The following is a 23,173-nucleotide window of genomic DNA, read 5'->3' as shown; positions in this document are numbered from 1 at the left end:
TACCTAAAACATAGGGCAATAGTCATATAACATTTCATCCAAATTGCAAACTCAATTTCACTTTTAAAATACAATAAAATACATAGAATTTAATCATTATACTACAGTAAATATTATTTTATTACAATACTCTCACTATTCCCACAGTTTTTGAATATTTATTGTGAGTTGCGATTTGTCCTACTTTTTGGACAGTCATTGAACGCACCGATGCACCGTTCTCCGATGCAAAAAGGGATATTTGGATGTATTTCCCACCTTTTTCTTTCACCTCATACTTACTCCCGAATGCTAATACTATGTGGGAATGCATAAAGGTAAGATTTGATGACTTTGAGTGCTAATCATTGTGGTAGTTCGATGCTAAATGGCTAACGCTAGCTAGCAAAACACTGGACTTAAGCCACGGTCATCACATTGACAGCCCGTCAATAGCAGCTGGAACTCCAATTTTAGCTAGCAGTTCAATGCAAAAATTATCAAAAAGATGTAAAAATGTTAAAACCACTGGTTAATTTGGCCACTTTTATACCAAGGTAGTACTGTATATGACAATAAAAACAATACCTGCACTGCTGCGGTCTCTGGCAGGCCATGTAAGCCGTGATAAGTCAAACACAGCCACAGTAGATACAAATAGGTTTGGGTCTTGCTACAAGGGATTTGAAGCTAACATTACCAATCTAAATACTCTTTTCTTTCTCAATTTCCCATCAATATTTGTTCCAGCTTGTGGCTACAGAGTTACCGTGCTTCAATCAAACTACGGTGGGGGACGAGGGTCAAACAGGAGGCGCGCACGTTAATCACATATCAAAAAAATTGCCGCCGTTAGAGGAAGCTTCCACTAATGTGCCGTTAATGCGTTAACTTTGACAGCACAAGTTAATTGTCACAGGTTAATTGACAATACACGGAATTTATGATGTGTACTATGTTGTATGTGTCCAGTACACACAGAAAGAAGGTAGATGAAGGGTCGGGGTGCTGCTCTACTTTGTTGTTGGGGGTTTGGAGAACAAGACACCATTGGCCTGTACGGTGCGGCTCAGGTTCCCCTTCATTGTTGACCTTCCTGCACGGTAGCACGGTACGCACACACCTTTCACCATATTAGCCCCATGTTTGTGGCTGAATAATTCAAGCGTTAAAACAAACGGTTGCCTTGCTCATAATGGGGGGGTATTTGTTTACTTTATTTAGTGATGTAACATCTCAGGTGCAGTACCGGTACCAAACATATACGTACTTTTATTTATATCCATCACAACTTGCCAGGATTATTATTAGGGCTGTCACATGATTACAAATTTACATCCAATTAATTCATCATGATTAATCACCATTTGCAACAATGCACATGTTGACTGTATTTTATGATGAAAAATATAAATGAGAGGCCAATAGTCTCAAGCGTATATCACAAACGGATGTACCATTTTTTTGGGCAGGTGGAGAACGTACGTAGTTGTGGTGACCACGAAGGAGTAAGATCATCACACAGCCAATGAACAGCCTGTAAGTTGAAATCTGAGGCTGTTCAGCTTCATTGGTACAGCCAACACACGGATGTTGTAAGACCAATCAAACTTGCAATAAAAGTACTACCTTGTAAAAAAGTACTACTTGCAATAAAAGTACTACCTTGTGTTCCATACGGGCGTCATTGCATTTAAGATTTGAACCTAATTCATCAAGTAGATCGAATTTGGTATTGGATCGCCACAACGGGTGTACCTAATGATGTGGCCACATGGTTGCCAGGGTCAGTGATCATGTGACTTGTGCACAGAAAAAGCGTTTCATCTCATTTTCTGCCTCCAAGAGTGACTTTTTCTCTCACTGCTAAGTCCTGGCAAGAAGGCCACCTTGGAAACTAAGAGAACCTTGCTTGCTAAGTCTGTGGTAAAAAAAAAACAAAAAAAAAACCCTGCAGTGAAGTAAATAATCCCTTCTAAGGGGATATGAAGAGGCTTTGCAGTAAAGCTTCAGCAGCCATGAGTCAGTCGGGTTGTGGGAAGGAAGCGAGCTGCCCTTGTTGTCACCCTGCACAACCACAACGCTCACATGACCACCACACAACATTCATTCATTTTCTACCGCTTTTTCCTCACGAGGGGGTGCTGGAGCCTATCCCAGCTGTCTTTGGGCGAGAGAGGCGGGGTACACCCTGGACTGGTGGCCAGCCAATCACAGGGCACATATAGACAAACAACCATTCACACTCACATTCATACCTATGGACAATTTGGAGTCGCTAATTCACCTAGCATGTTTTTGGAATGTGGGAGGAAACCGGAGTACCCGGAGAAAACCCACGCATGCACGGGGAGAACATGCAAACTCCACACAGAGATGGCCGAGGGTGAAATTGAAGTCCGGTCTCCGCTAACCGCTAACCACTCGACCACCGTGCAGCTGAGCGGGACTAAGTATGTAACAAGACACTCAGGGTGACAGATTCTGCCAAAAGCAGTAAAACATGACATACTCACCAGTGTAGTACAAGAAATTGGAGGGCCCCCGGATGACAAGACTGCTGTGCCCCCCCCCCGCTTTTTGTCATGTTTTAACTGTTTTAACTGTTTTAACTGTTACCTATTAACGAATGAATGTTGTATTTTAATGTATCTTTTACTCTGTTTACTTGCTTTTATTCAAATCCATTCTTCTGTAAAATGTCTTTGAGTATTTTGAAAAGCGCTATATAAATAAAATGTATTATTATTACGTTACGTACATGACTTGCAATGATTATCTGCTCCAGACTACAAGTCGTACACATGCTTCTCACCTCATTCAAATACCCTCAAGAGTCTAGGCATGCGAGTCTGCCCTTTTTTGTCTCTGTTCCATACAGGAGAGGAGGAAACACAAAACTCACTCAGCATAAGGATGAAATACAAAAATCGATTTCGAAGGTACAGTATAGCTGCTCACGCCCCCCCTCCACCAATGATAACATATGATGATCCTACCTTTGGTTGTTTGTGTCCTTAAGTCCATGGCTGACGTCTACAACAGAGGATGAAAGTTTCAGCAACACATTCTGGCATCCACTCCCTTTTACCCTTTTCTAGCGCTGCCAATCTTACCATCCATAGCAACACATCCAAAGCCATTTGGCCCCTTTAGCCAGTCAGGCGTTGAATAATAAATAATGAGCTTATGAACAGACACCTGAGCAGGCTGGACCTGCAGACAGGAAGCTATCACTTCACCCACCTGAGCAGGAAGCTGAGCAGGAAGTGTCCAACGGTGCAAGGAGCATCTCACGTCCACATGCATCTGTGGGCTAACATTCTCATTATTATTATTACTCCTCTGTGCTTCAGGAAAGTGTTGGTGGCCACAAGGCCTTCGTTGTTCATCAGGGCTCGACCCAATTCCGCTGCAAAGCAAATGCCCACAGAGACCAGTCACATGGTGGAAGGATTTCTTGCACGGGTAGAACATGCAAATTCCACAGAGATGGCCGAGGGTGGAATTGAACCCTGGTCTCCTAGCTGTGACGTCTGCGCGCTAACCACTCGACCGCCGTGCCGCCGCATAATAATAATAAATAATAATAATAATGTGGAGAATAAATAGATGACATCAAATATGAACAACAATGTACAGCGTAAACAGTAATTTGTACAAATAATTTAAATAATTTTGAATAAATAATAAGGCAGCACGGCGGTCGAGCGGTTAGCTCACAGACCTCACAGCTTGGAGACCAGGGTTCAATTCCACCCTCGGCCATCTCTGTGTGGAGTTTGCATGTTCTCCCCGTGCATGCGTGGGTTTTTTTCCGGGTACTCCGGTTTCCTCCCACATTCCAAAAACATGCTAAGTTAATTGGCGACTCCAAATTGTCCATAGGTATGAATGTGAGTGTGAATGGTTGTTTGTCTATATGTGCCCTGTGATTGGCTGGCCACCAGTCCAGTCCAGTCCCGCCCAAAGATGCCTCACGACCCTTGTGAGGAAAAAGCAGTAGAAAATGAATGAATGAATGAGTAAATAATAATAATTTAAAGTTTTGGTTGTGCGTGTGGGCAGTTTATCGAATGATAATGATATGAATAATCAAAATGAACTGAAAAAGCAGCAATAAAACTTAGATCCCACCAGAAAGTGAAGAGCGATAACACAAAGCAGTGTGCTTATATTTTATTCACATATATTACATGTTGCATTAAATGTCCAAGTCATACTTTCTGCTCAAAAATGAGAAAGTTAGCTTCTGCGGCTACAGTAATGTACTGTATTCTCTTCACTCACACAAGGGGAACACAAGAGCTTCCAACCACAATTTACACTCACTGCCTATTTGCTTTGCTCATTTACAAGGTCGGGACCGCAAACGTGATGACCGGGTGAAAGTCAGTAAACATAAAAGCAGCATGCATGAGTTCAGCCACTTGCTGTTTTTTTTTTTTTTTTTTTTTTTTAACTCTAACATTTCAAGTCTCAACTCAAACGCCGGAGATTCCTTCCTAGCGCTCGTCCCACCGCGTCCTACCGACCAACCGAAACATCTCACAGGCACGACTGAATGAAATAAGCTAAGACACTTACTGAAAGAATAGAAAGGATGTCATGCACAGTGTCAAGTCCAAAATGTGGTGGAGCGTTGGAATGCACCAATAAAGTCATCCCAGTTTGTGCACTGGTCTAAACTGGAGTTGGCGTTCCAAAGCCGGACACCTCACGGGGGAAACGTTTTATGCTTTTTTCCATCCATCCAACATGATTTCCCTGGTGTTTGTTGAAGGAATGAAAAGACGAGCAGTGATGGAGTCTCCCGTCAGTGACAACCTTTTTCTTTTAGACTGTTCTCAAACGCAGTTGATTCGTTTTTTTTTTTTAGTAATACAGTGGAACCCCAGTTAACGTTGAAAATTAACTTAATTTGCCTTGTTTGCATGTACTTTACTGTTACCATACCATATGGAAGGTGTCTTGTTGTGTTATTAGTAACTTTGTGTATTTTTAGCACAAAACATCCTCATTAGCATCTTGCTAATGCATGGAAACAGGAACACCCATCACCTGTCTATGTCAGCAGCAGTGGACTGTAGTTTTTTTGCTAACAGTTACACTACAAAACACACGAGTGTAGTTTCACCGGCAGACAACAACTTTAAATGCACATGAATGACGAATGAAAAGTATAAATGAACATTTAATGGCACTTTTACCTTTACTGAAGCAAGATCAACACAGACACCACCTTCCTGTTTTGCCATGAGTGATTTCTCATCTCAAATCACTGCTTTTCTTTGGATCACGGCTGCAAAATAAGGGAAAACAGAGCCAAAGAAAGTTACAAGCGCCCAGCATTATGATTAAGGAGGTGAGAAACCACGCCACCTTCCGGTTTTGCCATGAGTTATTTCTTGAAATGTCTCAAAGCTCTGCTTTTTTTTAATCACTACTGCAAAATAAGCCAAAAATGGAGCCAAAGACATCTGCAAGTGGCAGCATTTTGAAGTTGAGAAGGTGAGAAACCACACCACCTTCCTGTTTTGCTATGAGTTATTTCTTGAAATGTCTCAAAGCTCTGCTTTTTTTTTAATCACTACTGCAAAATAAGCCAAAAATGGAGCCAAAGACATCTGCAAGCGGCAGCGTTTTGAAGTTGAGAAGGTGAGAAACCACACCACCTTAGTGTTTTGCTATGAGACATTTCTCAGCTTCTTTCTTTGGATAATTTTGGGGTTATTTTGCAGCCATTATCAAAAGAAAAGGACAGACTTGTGGTGAGAAACACTACTGGATCGGAGCAAAACAAGGAGAAGGTACCTTTCATGAAGGTACAGGAAGTACGCTTAAATGTATTCTATGTATTTATGCATGTAAAACTATAGCTGTCAAACTATGAAAAGGTGTTTTGTGTTAACATTTTTGGCTTTGGGGAACAAATGAAATTTTGATTTGGTTAGAGTCTGGAATGGCTTGACGCAAACCAAGGTTCCACTGTGTGTATATATATATTTTTTATTATTATTATTATTATTCTCACACCTTCACCACATGCAACCCAAAAATGCAACTGCAGAAGTTGGTGGTGAGCGTGAGGAAGTGACCAACGCGCGTCCTTTAAAAGTGACTGGAAGCCGACGTTGGCGGCCTTCCAAGCAAAAAACAACCTTCACACGAGGTAAAACCACATGAACAAAGAGCAGCAGCATTTATTTTATTAAATACCTAAATCTTATTTCCAGAAAAAAAAAAACCAACAAAAATTCCTGAGGATGGATTGCAACTAGACCCCAAAAAAGAAAGAGTCGTTTTGCTCTTTTGGAAAAAAAAAAAACCAAAACGCTATCTAGTATGTTGATGTCACGCAGTCATGCGGCCGCACCCGTCAGGAGAAACCATACTTAAAAGGGATATGCATTAACGGCATCATAAATGGTGCATTATTGCAGGGATAATCAGGTATTTTGATATATTGAGACCCAAATAAATACTTCATCTAAAGCCTACTCCCAAACCAAAGCACATTTCCGAGAAAAGTTGTGCTCAGTTTGAATTTGACATGTCCAAACTGTGTCCCCCCCCCCCCTCTCCCCCTGTTGAAAACTAAGCGATAAAATACGCACACACGTGTTAGTTAGTCTTAGGGCTCATGATTGATTGTACACCAAACTTCACACACAGCGAGGCTGTGGCACCGACGCCTTCAGGCCAAGCTTTCCCGTCAAACGCGTTTCACGCAGCGGCCAAAAACGACACAAAAACACAAATCGTCTTCAAAAATGTCACGGCTTGCACTTTTCAAGTGAACTGCGGGGGTGGTGGGGGGTGTGGGGTCTTTAGAGTCCGTTATAGTGAGGTCCCCAGCGCTTATTGATGTGATCAAAAGTGTGCGAGACCCACTGCTGCTCCAACACGCGATACCGCTCCTCACACAAGAAGAGGGGCTTGCCCCGGCTGGAAGAAAACACAAAAAGACAAGAGTGAGAACTGTAGCGACAAATAATACTGTTCACATCATTTCGGCAAAAAGCCTTCAAAAATATCTGGATTTGATACACGGCTCGCTCCTCCCACTACCAAAAACTTATTTATACAAATTTATGCATACATCCTTTACGTTTTACATGGTGTGACAGGCACAAACAGGTGATGATGCAACTCCACAACATTAGAAAGCATGTTTTGTTTAGTTTTAAGTGGGAAAAACAGAAGTGATTGCCATTAAAATAGATGCTCCACGAGTGTGCCATTTATTTGTCCAAATACCAAATACCGTTACCAATTTTGTTTGGACGAATTCAGCAAAATTCGAGCTATCCGAAACTTCAGGTTATTTTCACAGAATAAAATACGCCCTTACTTTTTTCATACAAAAAAACAGTGATAAATCACTGCTTTTACTTTGAAAACAAGAAGCGAACCAACTCGCAGTATATCCTATATACAGTAGATACAGATACAGTATATAGTAGATATAATCATGTTCATGCCACAGTCTTGTTTTCCCCTGTTATTATTAATTATCATTGTAATATTCATTCATTCATTTTCTACCGCTTTTTCCTCACGAGGGTCGCGGGGGGTGCTGGAGCCTATCCCAGCTGTCTTCGGGCGAGAGGCGGACCTGGACTGGTGGCCAGCCAATCACAGGGCACATATAAACAAACAACCATTCACACTCACATTCATACCTATGGACAATTTGGAGTGGCTAATTAACCTAGCATGTTTTTGGAATGTGGGAGGAAACCAAAGTACCCGGAGAAAACCCACGCATGCACGGGGAGAACATGCAAATTCCACGCAGAGATGACCGAGGGTGGAATTGAACCCTGGTCTCCTAGCTGTGAGGTCTGCGCGCTAACCACTTGACCACCGTGCTGCCCTATTATTTATTCAAAATTATTTAAATTATTTGTACAAATTACTGTTTACGCTGTACATTGTTGTTCATATTTGATGTCATCTATTTATTCTCCACATTATTATTGTTATTATTTATTATTATGCGGGAGCCAGGCAACAACATTTCGTTGGCAATTTCACTGCTGTGAAATTGTGCAATGACAATAAAGAAAGTCTATCCTAACATTACTGTATATAAAAAATTGTATTATTGTATTATAAATGGCTCTGTGATTGGCTGGCGAGCAGTCCAGGGTGTACCCTGCCTCTCGCCCGAAGAGTACCCGGTCTTGAACCCTGGTCTCCTAGCTGTGAGGTCGGCGCGCTAACCACTAGACCGCCCATTGTTATATTATTATTGTTATTATCATTCTTTATCATTATTACCATTATTATTATTGTTATTATTATCACAGCTTCATCTTTAAACATGTTTCCAGCCTTCTGTGTGTGTGTGTGTGTGTGTGTGTGTGTCACCGTAAATCACGGTCCTCCTCTCCGTGGGCATCAAGGTAAACAGAACCCCACAGACAGAAACGATGGCCACGGATGATGATGATGACTGAGGCGTTAATCAGTAGAAAGATGCCCGTAGCCGCGCCACAGTGTTGGGAGTGCTGCAGGTCCCCGAGAGCAGACACACATGAGTCGGACTGAGCTGGAGCTGGAGCTGGAGCCTCGTGTGTTTTCACGTCATGTGAGTTACTCACCAAAACACATTCACAGATACCCTGCTGCTTGCAGCAAACCCCCTTGAGACACACAAAGGCGCCACAGACAAGGCAGAGTGCGGGGTCCTTTGGCACCTTTTTGCAGGCAGTGCAAGCCTTCCTGTGGTAGTACTGGAAGATGATGTTGTAGTTGGCAGGCAGCTGGAGGAGGCGGGGTGCCGCCCACTGCGGATCCTGGACCAGCAAGGTCTACACACAAACACAAACCACAAGGGAGAGATACATTGAGGTGGCTCCTTTTGCGGCATTAAAAGTTGAGTTTTAGTGGGAACTTCCACCACAAGGGTGTCCAAAGTGCAGCCCGAGGGCCATTTGCGACCCACAGCTGCTTTTTCATTGGCCAATGACACATTCTAAAAATAGAATTTAAGAAAAAAGATTTGTTTTTTTGGGGGAAAGAAATAGCTTTAGCATAATTTCCGGTGTATAAGCAGCTACTTTTTTCTTAAACTACACCCTGCAGCTTATACAGCGGTGTGACAGATTTATGGTAAAGCTCTAATCTTGCTCCTGCTACTCATGGTTGAAATACCGTGCCACTCATGGTGTCATCTTACACACACTAAACTCATCACACAGCGACTTGACACTCAAGAAATATACAAACAATTACAAATAAGAGTTTAGAATAAAAAATATTTTTTTCTCACATAATGCATTGCATCTGAGCGGAGCAAAAAAACATTTGGGGAATAAAGTCAAAATAGTAAGAAAAGAAGTTGAAATGTTTTGGGAAAAAAAAACAAAAATGGATGGCGCAAAGTTGATACTATTAAAAAATGTTCTTGAAAAAAAAAATACGTATCTTCCCAGCAGGCTGCACGGCTAGGAGACCCGGGTTCAATTCCACCCTCTGCCATTTCTGTGTTGAGTTTGCATGTTCTCCCTGTGCATGCGCGGGTTTTCTCCGGGGACTCTGGTTTCCTCCCACATTCCAAAAACATGCTAGGTTAATTGGCCACTCCAAATTGTCCATAGGTATGAATGTGAGTGTGAATGGTTGTTTGTCTATATGTGCCCTGTGATTGTTGTTTTGTTTTTGGTGATGGCTTCCCTTTTCCTTGGCGCCATTAAAACAAAATGATCATTGAGTAAGACAGCTATGTGATGTGATAGAAAATGTGCATTGATTTAAGTTGAACCCATTTATTCACATGTAAAAGACTGTTGAAATACTGCAGTACATGCAGTACCTACATACCAGTGATTGCTCGGCCTGCACCTGAGAGAGCGCGTTGACCTCAGCACACCACTGCGTGACCAAGGGGAAAGCGCTGACCGCCCACTCCAGACAAGAGGCACTGTTCACAGCGTTGGCAGCCAAAGAGGCCGCGGGTACGAGTCCCAGGCACACGGCCAAGGACGAGAACTCTTCTTCCTCCTGAGGACAAGTACAGAATACACAGTCCACATCACTGAAAGGTACTGTACGATGGAAACACAGCGGCTAGCAAGACATTGTGACATGTGAATTATAGGAGTCCGTTTCGTAAGTTTCTTCACATCTACCTGGATGACTGATAATCTACACACACGTTCCTTGAAGAAGATCCGCCTAAACTACAACCACAATAATTCAGTCTATACCGCATCCATGTGAGATCCCCGCCTGACTGAACGCACCAAGCAGCCGGCGAGGTTGTCTCCGTAGAGATGATGCTGCAGGAGGCAGGAGAGGCGGAGGAAGGGCAGGCAGTACTGCTGCAGGCTGAAGTGGATAGACTGTGGGGACCACACGCTGGTGCTCAGCTGGAGACAGAAAGAACAGAAACAGCGGCACTCGATCAATAACCAACAGCTTGTTTGGTGATAATAGCGTGATAAATATCTCTTGTAGAGATCTCTCTAATTTATTGCTTTGGGGAAGCCAGGAGAAGGAGAAGGCGAAGAAATGTTCACAATGGCGGTTAAAGTGGAACGTCTCACCATCGTGTCTTCCGTGTCCTCTGCATAGATGCTGTTGCTCTTGGAGAATTCACTGATCACGTGACTAAGCAGCGCTTCAAAAGACGTATCTGCATTTGCAGCAGCCTGCAAATAGAAACAAGCATGGCCTTTACTTTTATAGAAAAAATACTTTTGACATGGAGAACAGCCTTCACTCTTCTCTTTTTTTTTTTTTTTGTGTGTCCCGTCCAGTCATTGGACGGGACATTTTATTTGCCGTTATTTGCCAAAACAAAAACAGCGGCAACAACAATTCCCATGACAACAACAGTGACAAACAGGACTGCATCAGTTAAATGTCAATGATGGCTAAGGGCCAACAATGGAGATGATATCACTGAAATGAAACAGTCCAACTTACCAGTGTCAATAGTAACAATGAAGACGTGAACCGTGATAGTACACAGAATTACAGCAGTACAGTTGCAGTAATTACAATTCATTATTAAGCATTCACTCTTCTTATACCATTTCTTCATAAAAGCAAACAAAATTAAAAACGCATTATAGCTTCTTTCCACACCAATAATTTTGGCCTTTACAAGCCCGATGTAAGAAGAACTTTTACCTTTAAATAACAGATCCAACTGTATTATTATTATTATTATTATTATTACAGTGGATCTCTGTACATGTGTGACTCAGCAGTCATGGCCCGTGATTGGCAAAGATGGAAGTAATTGATACCGCCATAAAAGTGTCAAAACATTTAAAATTAAGATTCAACTATAGTTTGTGCACACCTGGAGGTAAGAAGGACTCGAGCAAATTAGGATGTGACCAAGTGTACCTGCTGGTTTGTCCTAATCAAATATCATGACATTACTACTACCATATCACTACTATCAGGAGAACCAGAGCATAGAGGGGGAGGAGCTACCTGCTGTGGCCCAGCAAGGTGCACTGTATTCGGGCACACGCTTCGAGCAGCCGGCGTGCCGCCATGGGGGTCCCTTGCAAACTTTTTGCACTTTTCAAATACCGTGGTGCTGGTCTTCTGTTGTTGCTCTGATACCCCCCCCACCCCCCCACACCACAGGACTCACCTTATTAAAAAGCTATTTTTAATGTCATAATTCCCTCACATCCAACCCATATTATACACTCCTAATTGAAATAATACAAGCCATCATAGTTGCATCTAAATTAGCGATTCTCAAGTATTTCCCAGGCAGTGTTTTGTTTGTTGTGATACTGATGATTCCGTCACAAGACCGGTCCAATTACGCTGACATCGACTGGTAGCTTATCAACACAAGCAGAACTTTTTACTGCTTGCAAGAGAGAAACTGATCCATAGTTGAGATCTAATCAACAAAATGAGCGCCATCACAATCTCTCAAGGAGTTCACTGTCACTACTGACGCATGAGACGGAAATTAACGGATAAAAAAAAAGGTCTGGTAAAGAAAACAGTAAGATAAAAGTAATAATGGTGTAGTTGCTTTATGGAAGCACTCTCTCTTGGATTTATGACACAACGTCATGCTCCCACAGACCTGCACAGACCATGCATGACCACCTTCCAGGTTTTCACATCTAATGAGCCGTGAGCCACAACCGAGGACCATTCAAAGTACAGTCATGTCTCCTTTATGGCGGTCAATGGGTTCCAGAACCCGAACGTTTCCGTCAAGTAGGATTCCTTCTTGATAAATGGAATATTTTCATAGTTACAGCGTGGAAAGCCTGTTTATCCCCTAAATACACTTTTTAACATTATTAGAGCCCTCTAGGCATGACATAACACCCCTATAATCATCTTTACATTCATATTACCCAATATAGTAGAGAACAAGGAAAATAAGATACTAAAGAACAAGCGAAAAAGAGCCTTATAAGACATAAATAGGACTCATGCTCGTTTATGGTGGAATAAATGCGAGTTTTCGCTGGATCACAACCACAACAGTAGCCTGTGTTGTTGTTATTATCACAGGTCTTCAAAAAAGAAGGAATTTATAAATGATCGCCCTCTTGTGGTTGACTACGGCCTACTATTAGTGTAAAAAAATGCATATTTAAGCAAACGATACGTATTGTTGGCCTAAATTAAGCATTTTGAAGGATAAAAAGGTTGGTAATTACCTAAAATACAAACACAGTTTAAGGTAATACAAGATGTTTGTTATTATTAATACTATGTTATTATCACAGGTCTTCAAAAAAGAAGGAATTTATAAATGATCGCCCTCTTGTGGTTGACTACGGCCTAGTATTAGTGTAAAAAAATGCATATTTAAGCAAACGGTATGTATTGTTCGCCGAAATTAAGCATTTTGAAGGATAAAAAGGTTGTAAATTACCTAAAATACAAACACAGTTTAAGGTAATACAAGATGTTAGTTATTATTTTTAACATTATTAGAGCCCTCTAGGCATGACATAACACCCCTATAATCATCTTTACATTCATATTACCCAATATAGTAGAGAAAAAAGAAAATAAGATACTAGAACTAGCGAAAAGAAGCCTTTTAAGACATAAATAGGACGAGTTTTCGCTGGATCACAACCACAACAGTAGCTTGTGTTGTTATTATTAATACTAAGTTATTATCACAGGTCTTCAAAAAAGAAGGAATTTATAAATGATCGCCCTCTTGTGGTTGACTACGGCCTACTATTAGTGTAAAAAAATGCATATTTAAGCAAACGATACGTATTGTTGACCTAAATTAAGCATTTTAAAGGATAAAAAGGTTACCTAAAATACAAACACATTTTAAGGTAATACAAGATGTTTGTAAAGTGTACTACACTGGACACTAGGTGTCGCTAGTAACATGTATGAGACTCCATCCCCAATAAGGGTCACTACTACTTCACCGTAAAGTGTTTGGAAATGCTTTTAGAACTTTTTCCACACTGATACATGATTTAAAAAGTGCATTTTGTGTAGAGAAACCAGTGCTAAGAAATGAACGAGGGAGTAAATTCTTCCTCACACCGCTGTGTAGACATTCATCACGCTGAGGGAAGAAGGCAGGAGAATTTAAAGCAGCGGTCTTATCGCATCTTTGTCAAATATTTCTACAATCCAACACCAGTCTGAGTCAGATCCTTTGTAAAAGTGGGTTATTGTCAATAAATCAATATTGCTCACAGACTCTCAAAGAGGCGTGTTTACGTCTGCATCATCATCATTCATTACTGGGTTGCTTCGGCTATTTGTCTTTTGACATTCAAGCCAGCCGCTCCTACTAATTCACATTTAATTGGGTGAAGACAAATAGCCAATTAATGCAACACACTCCTGCACGCACACCTTTCCAGATAATGAAGATCCATACTGTCGCCTGTGGAAAACACCGCCGTGAAAATCACAAAGGGCTTCACTGGTCTCAATGGCCAGTCAGGGACTAATGATTTATACACATTTTAAAGATGCCTTCAGGGATGTGTGGTCTGTGTTTATAATACAAAACGGACGCTTGTGACACATTGTTACCTTTTTGTTGGCCCCGGATGAGCTCCAGGCCTGCCTTTCCTCCGGGCTCAGCTTGGTTGAGAGAGCAGCCAAAGCCTGGATGAACTGCAAGTTGTACAGCATCTTCACCACGCAGGTAAAATGCTCTGCAGGGGGCAACACATGGCCACAGTCACGTCACAACAACCTGAAATAGCACCCACGGATATCCACAACGTGCATCCACGGATTGCTTTTACTCAACACAACCACATTCAAATGGGTTACTGATCAATAGTTTTCCAATATTTCCAGTTTATTCTTGGAAAATTGTGGCTCATAATTATGACTTTATTGCCATAATATTTGAACTTTTGAAGCATTTGATTCTATTCTCTTCTTTTCTATTCTATTTTTTTGTGATAATAAATGATATTCTCCAAATGTGCCGTGGGCCAATAAAAAACAGCCACACTTTGGCCCCCCCCAGTTTTAATGCATCTGGAATTTCCGGCGTGTCCTTGAAAGATGAGGCGGTAATGAAATGAGTCATTAAACATTAGTGCAGCCTGTCAGACAGCCTTTTAGGCGCTGGATGGAGGAGATACTGCCACCAGCTCAGGGAGGTGGACACACCAAGGAGGAGGAGGAGGAGGACACACCAAGGAGGACCCGCCAAAAAATAGGGGGAAGAGGAGGACCCACCAAGGAAGAGGAGGAGGAGGAGGACCCACCAAGGAAGAGGAGGAGGAGGAGGACGCGCCAAGGACGGAGAGGAGGACACGCCACGGAGGAGGTGGACACGCCAAGGGGGTGGAGGAGGACACAACAAGGAGGGAGAGGAGGACAAACCAAGGAGGTAGAGGAGGACACACCAAGGAGGGAGAGGAGGACAAACCAAGGAGGTAGAGGAGGACACACCAAGTGGGGAGAGGAGGACAAACCAAGGAGGGAGAGGAGGACACGCCACGGAGGAGGTAGAGGAGGACACACCAAGGAGGTGGAGGAGGACAAACCAAGGAGGGAGAGAAGGACACGCCACTGAGGAGGTAGAGGAGGACACGCCAAGGAGGTGGTAGAGGAGGACACACCAAGGAGGTGGAAGAGGACAAATCAAGGTGGTAGAGGAGGACACACCAAGGAGGTGGAAGAGGACAAATCAAGGTGGGAGAGGAGGACACGCCACTGAGGAGGTGGAGGAGGACACGCCAAGGAGGTGGAAGAGGACACGCCAAGGAGGTTGAGGAGGACACACCGAGGAGGTTGAGGAGGACACACCGAGGAGGTAGAGGAGGACACACCAAGGAGGTGGAGGGAGACATACCAAGGAGGTGGAGGGGGACACACCAGGGAGGAGGTGGACACACCAAGGAGGTAAAGGAGGACACACCAGGGAGGAGATGGATACACCAAGGAGGTGGAGGGGGACATACCAAGGAGGTGGAGGGGGACACACCAAGGAGGTGGAGGGGGACACGCCAAGGAGGTGGAGGGGGACATGCCAAGGAGGTGGAGGGGGACACATCAAGGAGGTGGAGGGGGACACACCAGGGAGGTGGAGGGGGACACACCAAGGAGGTGGAGGAGGACACACCAAGGAGGTGGAGGAGGACACACCAAGGAGGTGGAGGAGGACACACCAGGGAGGAGGTGGAGGGGGACACACCAGGGAGGTGGAGGGGGACACACCAGAGAGGTGGAGGAGGACACGCCAAGGAGGTGGAGGAGGACACGCCAAGGAGGTGGAGGAGGACACGCCAAGGAGGTGGAGGAGGACACGCCAAGGAGGTGGAGGAGGACACGCCAAGGAGGTGGAGGGGGACACACCAAGGAGGTGGAGGGGGACACACCAGGGAGGTGGAGGGGGACACACCAGGGAGGTGGAGGGGGACACACCAGGGAGGTGGAGGGGGACACACCAGGGAGGTGGAGGGGGACACACCAGGGAGGTGGAGGAGGACACACCAGGGAGGTGGAGGAGGACACACCAGGGAGGTGGAGGGGGACACACCAGGGAGGTGGAGGGGGACACACCAGGGAGGAGGTGGAGGAGGACACACCAGGGAGGTGGAGGAGGACACACCAAAGAGGGAGAGGAGGACACACCAGGGAGGTGGAGGAGGACACACCAAGGAGGTAGAGGAGGACACACCAGGGAGGTGGAGGAGGACACACCAGAGAGGTGGAGGGGGACACACCAAGGAGGTGGAGGGGGACACACCAGGGAGGAGGTGGAGGAGGACACACCAGGGAGGAGGTGGAGGAGGACACACCAAAGAGGGAGAGGAGGACACACCAGGGAGGTGGAGGAGGACACACCAAGGAGGTAGAGGAGGACACACCAGGGAGGTGGAGGAGGACACACCAGAGAGGTGGAGAAGGACACACCAAGGAGGTGGAGGGGGACACACCAGAGAGGTGGAGGGGGACACACCAAGGAGGTGTAGGGGGACACACCAGGGAGGAGGTGGAGGAGGACACACCAGGGAGGAGGTGGAGGAGGACACACCAAAGAGGGAGAGGAGGACACACCAGGGAGGTGGAGGAGGACACACCAAGGAGGTAGAGGAGGACACACCAGGGAGGTGGAGGAGGACACACCAGAGAGGTGGAGAAGGACACACCAAGGAGGTGGAGGGGGACACACCAATGAGGTGGAGGAGGACACACCAAGGAGTATATCCGCTTGAGTATATTGCACAAACATCCTGACTGTGTATGTGGCCATAGCTTTTGCCCCCCTTGGAACCACCTCCAAGTGACGGGGGGTTGGAACCCAGCAACATTTGTCCCTTTGAAAGGAAGTGCAGAGTTCTGATGCAGGAAGCGTACCTTTTCGCAGAGGCTGAGGCATAGTCAGCACAAAGATGACCAGCAAGGACGGGACATCTCGAAACAACATGGGCACCTCGGGTCTCTCGTCGTCAAAACTGCTGCAAAACAGAAGGAGATGGAAATGGGTCACACAAGTCTTTTATTATCATCTGAAAGCGACAGTGTACGTGCGCATGGTTCTTCTCCAGAGGAACATATCAGCTGAAATGTGGACTTAATGCATCTCCAGCTCCAGCTGAGCTGTGTGCCGTTTCCTGTGAAATGTCTTCTTTTTCTGTTGACAATTAAACTCTGCTCCCCTGAGAGGCCTCGGGAGTCGCGAATGCGAGGGACGGCACTTAAGCTTAATAATACCCTCCATTACCAGAGCACTCAGCACTTCATAACAAGAACAGGACGCCTTTATGGATGCAGCACTCACCCCTGCTAAGACCACAATGCACACTTCCTCTCCTCTCCTCATCAATCAAATGCATGGAATTCATTTACTGTACGTGAGACACATCTCTGTGACAGGCCTGTCCAATGCGCCACAGTGTAAAAATAGTCTTTATTTAACAAGTACACTGACAAATTAAACAGGAATTTTAATTCAATTTCATAAGAATCATTTTTTATTTTTTTTTTTTTATGTCTGACTGCTGTGCCCCGCCCTGCTTTTACTCATCTTTTAACTGTGTATTAACCAATGAATGCTGTATTCTACTCTGTTCACTTGCTTTTATTCAACTTCATTTTTCTGTAGTGTCTTTGAGTATCTTGAAAAGTGCTATACAAATAAAATGTATTATATTATTACTAAGAATAAAGTCAAAATATTAAGAGAAGAAAGCTTTAAATATTTTAATCATAAAAGACAGAATTTAACAAGAAAAAAACTGTTTAAAAAAAGTACAAATATTAAGGGAAAAGCATATTACAAGCATCATAATATTATGGGAATAAAGTCATTATGACAAGAATAATTACACGAAAAAATATGTGGAAAAAAAGAGCAAAGTTGATATTAATAATATTCTTAATGCTTCATATTTCACATTTAATTTTCTAGCAAGATCTCATAGTGGATATACTGGTCATATTTTTCATACATTTCATATTATATTGTAAACTGTATGTGTATATAATATATATATATATATATATATATATATATATATACATACACACACACACACATATATATATATATATATATATACGTACATATATATATATATATATATATATATATACGTATATATATATATATATATATACGTATATATATATATATATATATATACGTATATATATATATATATATATATATATATATATATACGTATATATATATATATATATATATATATACGTATATATATATATATATATATATATATATATATATATATATATATATATATATACGTATATATATATATATATACGTATATATATATATATATATATATATGTATATATATATATATATATATATATATATATAATATTTTTTTTAATTTTTATAACACTTTTTCGGTTGTTTATATTGCCTATTTTTATATTTTTCGACGTTTTTCACCACGCACGGCGGCCACAGCTGGTAGAAGACACGTTGACACCCCTGGTCCATGTCCTACTTAGCCAGACCGCCTCAGGGTGTCAATGACACGGCTCCTGAAACCTCCACAAGTATTTTTAAACAGCAAATGGCTCCTGTGAGAATACAGAACGCCCGTGAGCGTTTGTTATGGAAGGAGGAGCAGATCTTTATTGTTTTTGGGGGCACGATAATACACCGGAGCGCTACGGTAACCCAAGTCAGGAAAGACGATGTTGTGCGTTACCAAGCTTTGGGTGGACAACTGAGGGCGAGAACACGACAGCTGTATTTAGCTCCTCTTTGTGTGACGGAAAACCTGTCAGGGGGGTTGGGGGGGAAAAGGGGAGGGAGGGGTGGATGAAGGGTTGGTGTTTGAAGAAAAAGCGCCTTTGATTGCTTGTTGATGTGATGGAGCAGCAGGGACCGTGGCTGTGATGCTGGGAAGAGATATTGGAGGACAATAAAAAGAGCACTCACTCTGCCTCTTTGCTGGGTGTGAGTTGAGTCAGCTTGGTCCACGGGTTGTAGGCGGAATCGATGCTGTACAGACGCATGTGCATGGCCAACACGTGAAACAGCTGGTCTGCAGGAGGGCAAGAAAAACACTTTCAGTGGCGTCTTTATTTTCATCTGCTGAGCAAGATGGCTGAGCTACTGTTCCTGTCGGACTGAGGAACATACTGGATACAAACTATGGGAGCCTCTTTACCCCACTGAGAGGAACACCAAAAACAATGACATCAAAAGTCCAAATGATGAATTCATTCTGAGATAAAAAGCAATATTAGGAGGTCAAATGACACAGACATGAGATAGGAAAATCATGATTATGAAAACGTTTCGATTATGAGTCATAATTATGAGATAAAAAGTCCAAATGATGTGATAAAAAGTCATAAATATCACATAAAAAGTGAAATTATGAGATAAAAAGTTAGAATTTTGAGACAGGAAAGACATCATTATCAGATAAAAAATCATAATTATTAGATTCATTTTTTCTACTGGGGTCAGGGGGTGCTGGAGCCTATCCCAGCTGTCTTGGGGCGAGAGGTGGGGTACACCCTGGACTGGGCACATATAGACAAACAACCATTCACACTCGGGCGGCACGGCGGTCTAGTGGTTAGCGTGTAGACCTCACAGCTAGGAGACCAGGGTTCAATTCCACCCTCTGAGTTTGCATGTTCTCCCCGTGCATGTGTGGGTTTTCTCCGGTTTCCTCCCACATTCCAAAAACATGCTAGGTTAATTGGCGACTCCAAATTGTCCATAGGTATGAATGTGAGTGTGAATGGTTGTTTGTCTATATGTGCCCTCTGATTGCCTGGTCACCAGTCCAGGGTGTACCCCGCCTTTCGCCCGAAGACAGCTGGGATAGGCTCCAGCACCCCCGCGACCCATTCACACTCACATTCATACCTATGGACAATTTGGAGTTGCCAATAATTATTAGATGAAAGGTCAAAATGTGATTTAAAAAAAGCCATCAAATCGAAATTACAAAATTATGAAATCACAACGATGAGATCAAAAGTCAAAATCAGATCAAAAGTCATATTTTAAGACTTTACAATCTGATAATTTGAGCTTCTTTATCTTTACAGCAATGGTAGTATTTAAAAACTGACATAGTGAGGTGATGAAAGGCAAGTCCTTTCAAGGCAAGGTACTCCTCCAACATGTTGGCTGTTTTTCTATAATGCACAAGACCAAAAGGGCATCAAAACAACCATTCCAATTAATAATAATAAATTACAACACTGAAACAAATTCCACCAACACTAATCTATTTTCCTTTTAAATACACTATGTTTGACAAGAGTATTTTTGTAAAGCTTCAATACTTGGAGCAACACTGCCCTCCACAGGTGGAAGTAGGCAAAGCCAAGAAAAGTACAGCATGTTTCAGTCTCCACAGTATGACTTGGCTTCAGATCCATACAGCCGCATGGAAATAAAATGCATAGAAAGCCTCATCCCACTGCTGAGGCTGGAATGGGTGAAAAATATTCCAATTTGGGAATACATTCCCAGCAGATAATGCCCTGGTATTTATGTGATCCAGATCCATTGAGTAGATCCAATTCATACTGTTACACGAGTATGTCTTGTCGTTCACCCTCAGATCAGAAAGATGAACATTATTGCACACCAAGTGAGTCCAAGCATCCACGGCCATGGCTACATGGTTAATGTAGCTGAGAAAACGCCAAAGCTTGAATATAAAATCTCCTTGAGGCCACCCGAGGGTGACAAGCCATTTCTCTGCAGCCGCCTCAAGTTTGACAGGTTCATTCCAAAGTAAAAAATAGTGTGTGAAGCACTCCCTCACCTGCACCAATATTATTACCTCTTGGTTGAATTTGTAAATGCAAGTCATGACTGGATGTTTGTAGCCATGCAGAGTCCTGCTTTTAAGCCAAGATCACCTCTACTGATCACTCTTGACAACTGTTATTAATAAATGGTAATTTTAATGGTTTTATTTCATTTGAACATGCATCAGATTACAATTGAGTGCATCCCATAATTAGTTCATAGTTCCACATGTCCAAAAGGAGTAGGAAGAAGCAAAGCTTATTGAATCCTACCCCTCCATCTGGTACTTTTACAATTAGTAACTGTTACATTTGTTCACTTCCTGCTTTCCATAATACAGTTTAAGTTTTTTTTTTTTTTAATAATGTACCTCGTACCGAAGTAGGAAAACCTAAGAGAAATTTGATAGGGCGCTACTCTCCCCTCACCCGGCAGCTGCACGTCCTTGTCAAGCAGGACAGAGGCCATCAGCTGGGATAGCATCTATCCTTGACTGCCATCCTAAATAGACCGTTTGTTTCCTTTTGCTTTTATGGCTCTGGAGTGGCGCGGATGAACGACTTGGATCTCACAATCTGACAATTTGTTATGAAGGCAGAGGCGGGCAGGGAATGATGGACGGCCATATTTCATACAATTTCTTGTCCGCTTTGTCATTCCGCTCAATTTCTATTGTCAGTAAGACTGGACATTCATGTGGATTGTCCCTTTAAAAATACATTAGGAATAGAAATTAGTGCATAACAATTAGGGACCTAATAAGTCATTAGGGTTGTCAAATTATTACCATTTCTAATCAGAATAATTACATTTTTCAAATGAATGAATCATGAATTACAACTATGTCAAAAATATGGCAATTTTTACTGCATGTTTTTACCAAAATGATCAATTACAGGACATTATAAGTATTATAAGTATTAAGTATTATAAGTATTATAAGTATTACACTATATACTATAGTAGTATATTACACTATATACTATAGTAGTATAGTATACTATATACTATAGTATAGTATACTATATACTATACTACACACACACACACACACACACACATATATATATACATATACATATATATACATATACATATACACACACACATTCATTTTCTACCGCTTTTTCCTCATGAGGGTCGCGGGGGTGCTGGAGCCTATCCCAGCTGTCTTTGAGCAAGAGGCGGGGCACACCCTGGACTGGTCGCCAGCCAATCACAGGGATATATATATATATATATATATATATTACGAGCATTTCAAAGACACCACAAAATTCAAGTAGAACTGACGTGTTTTTTCCGGCCTTTATGAACGATGATAAAAATATGGCCTTATCGATTTCCTTGTCTTTCTGTTGATTCAGCGTAGCCATAATAAAATGTTGTTGGGATGTTTAGGGTACCCATGAAGGACGAGGAAGTGAAACTGCCGTCTTTAAAGCGAGATCGCCAAGGTAGTATGGGTCGATCTCGTAAACGTTACATTTGTAGATGTCATGACATCAGTCAGCTGACTGACATTCACCCCCCCACCCCACCCACCCACGTGATTTACTCTTGCTCCCCCGCAAGCTACAAGCTACAGACGGAGATGTCACTTTGTGTCATGAACTTCACTAAGGAAATAGTATTTTCCGTGATGTGATATAATATATCAGTTATATATAATATATCAGGTCTTTTTCACAGCCCTAAACACAATCAGATGTCTTCTCTTGAAGCAATTTGCTTTTAAATGAACTTGACATGTAGTTTATGACTTTTATAATAAGACAGATATATAAATATGGCATATAGTTTTTGACACAATGTTTACGTAAAGACTTACTAAGACATGAGCGCTTTGCAGCCGCACTGGCACCGCCGCAGCACAGGTTGCCTCCGCGATGCACAAGTTCTAATTCCAGGTTGGTCCTGTAAAGAGAGAGTCAGGTGATATACCAGTAGAAATCATTTTTAACATGTCTTTACATCAATACTTTAGGCTGCGTGTGCATGCGTGGCTGTGTTTGCTGTCATTTAAGTGTCCATCACTTTGTAAGATTCCGCAGGAGTTTTGTGATGAACCTGAACGCACCATACTTAGGAAAAGCTCAGTCAGCACTCATAACAGTTTGCTAGTTTTGATCCAGCTTGTTGATTATCAAGTGTCCATGATCTGACTGGAATCTGTCCGTGGTGTCCCAACTCTTAGTTGGTCTTAGTCTTGGAAAATATGTAATATGGTAAAATAGTGGTAATTCTACAAGAATAGTCCAAATGTCCAAATATGAAAAGAAGAAAAAGTTGTATTCTAACAAGAAAAAAAGTTGCAATTCTACAAGAATAAACTGCATTAATTTTAAATGTCACTTTAGTAGCAAATAACTTAAATTGTAAACGTGTTAATGTGAGAATAAAGACATAAAAATTTGGTTGGTGAGGAAAAAAAAGTTATATTATGGGAATAAAGTCAAAATATTA

At 42.4% G+C, this 23,173-nt stretch overlaps 2 protein-coding genes and 1 long non-coding RNA gene across 15 annotated transcripts in view; 1 reads left to right on the top strand and 2 right to left on the bottom strand.

The window, feature by feature from the left end:
- The window catches only part of myo3b (myosin IIIB), a 104,839-nt gene extending 101,354 nt beyond the window's left edge, over positions 1-3,485 (bottom strand). For 4 of the 12 annotated variants that reach the window (XM_058081547.1, XM_058081546.1, XM_058081549.1 and 1 more), the window contains exons 1-2: positions 3,096-3,477; positions 2,979-3,015 (exon numbers count right to left, since the gene is read on the bottom strand). In XM_058081547.1, coding sequence (XP_057937530.1) covers positions 2,979-3,015; positions 3,096-3,456 — 398 coding nt within the window. In that variant the 5' untranslated portion in view covers positions 3,457-3,477. Of the gene's footprint in view, positions 1-2,978; positions 3,016-3,095 lie in introns of all 12 variants that reach the window. The other 8 variants (XM_058081543.1, XM_058081540.1, XM_058081542.1 and 5 more) reach the window with 5 other exon arrangements.
- On the top strand, positions 262-2,072 carry LOC131135529 (uncharacterized). Its single transcript, XR_009131614.1, has 3 exons — positions 262-317; positions 952-1,090; positions 1,452-2,072. It is a non-coding gene; the product is annotated as an uncharacterized LOC131135529 (long non-coding RNA).
- A 661-nt stretch (positions 3,486-4,146) lies between the features above and the next one.
- Positions 4,147-23,173, bottom strand: part of ubr3 (ubiquitin protein ligase E3 component n-recognin 3) — a 47,753-nt gene continuing 28,726 nt past the window's right edge. Inside the window, exons 30-39 of one of the 2 annotated variants that reach the window (XM_058081829.1) lie at positions 22,539-22,624; positions 18,863-18,968; positions 16,798-16,895; positions 14,008-14,132; positions 10,536-10,640; positions 10,233-10,358; positions 9,811-9,990; positions 8,589-8,798; positions 8,356-8,495; positions 4,147-6,927 (exon numbers count right to left, since the gene is read on the bottom strand). In XM_058081829.1, coding sequence (XP_057937812.1) covers positions 6,810-6,927; positions 8,356-8,495; positions 8,589-8,798; positions 9,811-9,990; positions 10,233-10,358; positions 10,536-10,640; positions 14,008-14,132; positions 16,798-16,895; positions 18,863-18,968; positions 22,539-22,624 — 1,294 coding nt within the window. In that variant the 3' untranslated portion in view covers positions 4,147-6,809. Of the gene's footprint in view, positions 6,928-8,355; positions 8,496-8,588; positions 8,799-9,810; positions 9,991-10,232; positions 10,359-10,535; positions 10,641-14,007; positions 14,133-16,797; positions 16,899-18,862; positions 18,969-22,538; positions 22,625-23,173 lie in introns of both variants that reach the window. The other variant, XM_058081828.1, reaches the window with a different exon arrangement.

The sequence above is a fragment of the Doryrhamphus excisus genome, chromosome 9 (assembly GCF_030265055.1).
Source record: "Doryrhamphus excisus isolate RoL2022-K1 chromosome 9, RoL_Dexc_1.0, whole genome shotgun sequence".
Taxonomy (NCBI): Eukaryota; Metazoa; Chordata; class Actinopteri; order Syngnathiformes; family Syngnathidae; genus Doryrhamphus; species Doryrhamphus excisus.
This window is presented reverse-complemented; position numbering and strand designations above follow the sequence as displayed.